Here is a 3976-nt window from a genome sequence, read left to right on the forward strand (position 1 = left end):
ACACACACACACACACACACACACACACACACACACACACACACACAACTACCATTTCACTCAACCATACATCCTCGTTCGCGCACCCACCTTCTTTGTCGTCACGGCGAACGATGGCATCCTGTATGACGTCGGCGAGGCTGAAGCGGACGCGGTGCTTCTTGCGGTGGGTGGGCGGCGCTCGAACCTTGATCCCACCTTGCTGGCGCTGAAGGCTCTTTTCCCTCTCGTAGTACGCCCTTATTTGGTCACAGCGCATCCTCCTGACCAGCCGCTGGCGCTGGCCAATGGGGAGAGACTCCAGCAGACACTGGTCTATCTCCATGTTCTGACGGAAGACATTACATAGCTGAAAACAACCTAAAGAGCAAAAGAGAAAATCGGTGAAAACACTGCGGTCCAGAGCATTTACTCACTATACACTTTGATACTGAGCGAATGAGACAGCACCAAAGTGATGAAACACACCGACGCTGTCAGTTTCATCTCCAGGCACAGCTGCGTTTAACCGTTTTGCGTGCATGCACGTATGCTTGCATGTCTGTCTGCAGTTGTGTGTGGGCAGGCATTTAGTATATTTACTGTAAAGGATATAGTCTGTTTAGCCTTGGGGGTGAGTTGAGAGAAGCATCACGGCATTTTTGTGTGTCGCCTCTCCTGTCGCAGTGATTCTCCTGACTCCGCATAATCTCTCTGCCTCTCGGTGGAACTTAGCCAAACCGATCTCATCCCAGGCAGCTGCTAAACCTATTATGGTCTGCTTGGATGACTGGGACGCACAGCGCTTGTGCAGTAGGTGGGCTCAAAAAGCGTTTCACTGAGGCTGCATATCACTTTACTTTGTTTTTTCTTTTCCTTTTAGTAGGTACTGCAGCTGCACTAATGTAGCTAATATTTGTCATAGCATTGAGAATTGAAGTCTGACCCTCTTGCTCAGTTGCTGGGGGTCACAATAGCCCAAAAAATCATGCTGGCTTGCATACTGCAAAATGCCACAGGATGCAGTAAGACATCCTGGTATTTTTTGGCGTACTGCCTTTGACATACTATATTGGGACTATATTTTTGCGGCAAACTAAGTAGTATGGTAACACGGGTATTTGATTCACTGCAAGTGTACTCAAGTAAAAATCAAGAGAGAAAGAATACAATACAAAGAAAAACATATTACTTAAGGCAGGTTTTAAGTAAAAGTATGTGCATCAATCTGGCATTTAAAGCGCTGATGATTTGACAAATTCAGGTCACAGCCACGCCGGAGGACAAGCAAAATATGAGGAGGAGGATGTCTTTGCAGAGATATTGTGTTTTTCTCTCTGACTCACCGACTCATCCCTCTTTGGCCCGTGCTCTCTCTATATCTCATTTCCTTCTTTAATCAAGCTCAACTTTGTTGCTCTGCATCTTTTGGGCCCATTGTGTTTTAAGTGTCCCCCTTGGAGCATCTTTGTCTCTCCATTGATCTCCAGAGGTTCCCTGAATCTCTATTTTGTCTCTGTAGGGTGACGGAGCACACATCAGTCTGCTCGTCAAGTGGAAAGTACTGTTAGTGGGACACCTTTGAAGTACTACATGTTGTCCCACAACCCCGTCCGTCTGTCTGTCTGTCTGTCTGTCTGTCGCTGTGTTGTGTCTACTTTATACAATAAACTGGCATTTCTTCTCTTAAGGGGCTGAGGTGTGTTTGGACTAGATCTTTATCGGGCAGAGACAAAGCCGTGCAGGCAGACAAATGGAGGCACAGCCTGCCCCCTCCACTCTGGTTTTACACACACACACACACACAACACTACACCAGTGCCATCTGCTCTGGTTAGACTTGCAAAAACGGTTCTTTTGTGTTCAGGTTCCAGACAAGTGGGGGGTCATTAATGTACTGTTTACGCCAGGTGTCTGCTTCAACTGCTTTCTATTATGGTGACTTGCCTTGCACATTGAGCACACACACATACAAACACAAAAATACACTCAACCTACTGCCTTTTCCAATATCACACCACTCCATCTCTCCACAGTCCAGCTTGCTCAGTCATTGCCTCCTTTTCGCTCCCTCTGCTCACCCTTTCTACTTTGATAGGTGACTTGCAGCGGTAGCTGTGGTGTGTGTTCCATCTGTGTCCACAGCGCACACCTATAAAAATTGGGTGCACTGATATATGATGCCCTGATCTATTGTATGCTGACACATAGCTCATTGCGGGGCTACCGTACAGAGCATTGAGAGCAGGGCTCCTGGAGGTTTAGGCTATATTTACGTTCATATGCATAAACCACACTAGCTCGGTTTGCTTTACACCAACACATTGTAGATATGGTGAACCGTATGTCTCCATCTCTGCCTTGGCTTTGTGACTGTCATCGCTTCCTTGGCTTGGACATATCCTTCACACTCTTTGTCAACCTCATACATCATCTATTGTACAGGCATTCAAGGCTACAGTCACATCAAAGCCCCATCAACTCTCTGCACAAAACGTGGCACATAGATACAGACAAGACTCACTCATGAGGCATATACATCGTGTACAACTGTTGTACACGATATACATCGTGTACAACAGTTTAACACCCTAATGTAAAACACAACATTTAGTTAGTAAATTAGTGATACAAATGCACTGGTCTTAATAAATAATTATGTATGCTCAGTGTGCTAGAAGGTTGACTTTAACGGCACAGCAGTTCACACGTGGCACTAAATGTTGTGATATGTTGACGAAAAACTCGGTGTGTTGCTGTGTATGCAATGTGGCTGAATTTGTTGCTATAATACATCATTCCGAGGAGCATTTCGTTGTCTTCCGTTTTTAGATGAACACATCAAATATGGCCAGTACTGACAGCAAAGATCAATAGTAATTTGCCCTCAGTCAACGAATACTTGAATTTCATGTGAATGAGAGAGGGAAAGGACAGAAGAGCTAGTCAGTCTAATGTGAAAAGTGCTGAATGAACCTGAGAGAGATGGAGTGAGTGAGGAGACACAAAGAGAGAGAGAGGGATAAAAAGCAGAAGCTTTCTTCTCTTGCCATCCCATCAGTTATTGATTCAATGTGGAACATCCCATGCAGGCTCCGGCTAATAACACGGACAGCACTGCAGGAGCTTGTAAATCAGAAAACAGTACGCACACGCGCACACACACACACACACACACACACACACTTCAAACTGCAGAAACCATACATGTGCAGGATATAGATATATGTAGAGATTTTGGGGGCGAGACAGGTAGGGTTCTCAGAGTCAAGGAGGGACTTTATGACAGCATGCATCACCTCTATGATAGATTTCACTGTTTTCTCCTCTTTGATTTTCCCTCTTTATCTGTCATCGCCTGTCAAATATCAGCATCACTCTCCCCCATTCCTCCCCGAGTCTGCTCATCATTCTTCGCGCCACTCGGCCACATTCTTCATATTTCATCCTCGCCTCCTTTCCATTTCCCAATCCTGCCTCCCGTCTCTGCAACACTCCTCTAAATCACCCTCAGTTTCTTCTCCATTTGTCCTCCTCTCTCTGCAATGACTCTCTCTCTCTCTCTCTCTGACAGTCTGTCACTGTGTTATGAATATGCCAGACGCTCATGGGATCTGCATAGGTGGGACTCTATTTCATCGTTCTTTCCCTCTGCCGGTACCTGCCGCATTCACCGGTCAACTTCACACATCTGCAGCAGCTCTCTGCAGCAACCTTGCACACCCACATACTGCGTGCACACACACACACACACACACACACACACACACACACACACACACACAAAGTTTATATTGTGCTGCTGTGACAGCAGCTGGTGACCAGAATTCTTGAGCACATAAACTCACAGTATAGTCATGACACTGCCTATGTAGTGATGCTGACACAATAGGCACACACCAATGGCCGAGGCGCACACACACAAGTACACTTGCATGCATGCATGCATGCACACACACACACACACACACACACACACACACACACACACACACAC

General features: G+C 46.1%; 1 protein-coding gene across 6 annotated transcripts in view; it reads right to left on the reverse strand.

Annotated features, from left to right (window-relative positions):
• The window catches only part of myo16 (myosin XVI), a 90262-nt gene that overhangs the window by 69113 nt on the left and 17173 nt on the right, over positions 1–3976 (reverse strand). For 4 of the 6 annotated variants that reach the window (XM_031869592.1, XM_031869593.1, XM_031869591.1 and 1 more), the window contains one exon: positions 91–360. In XM_031869592.1, coding sequence (XP_031725452.1) covers positions 91–325 — 235 coding nt within the window. In that variant the 5' untranslated portion in view covers positions 326–360. Of the gene's footprint in view, positions 1–90; positions 361–468; positions 3950–3976 lie in introns of those variants that run through there. The other 2 variants (XR_004213520.1, XM_031869588.1) reach the window with 1 other exon arrangement.

Source organism: Anarrhichthys ocellatus, unplaced genomic scaffold (assembly GCF_004355925.1).
Source record: "Anarrhichthys ocellatus isolate YVR2014 unplaced genomic scaffold, GSC_Weel_1.0 scaffold47, whole genome shotgun sequence".
Classification (NCBI taxonomy): domain Eukaryota; kingdom Metazoa; phylum Chordata; class Actinopteri; order Perciformes; family Anarhichadidae; genus Anarrhichthys; species Anarrhichthys ocellatus.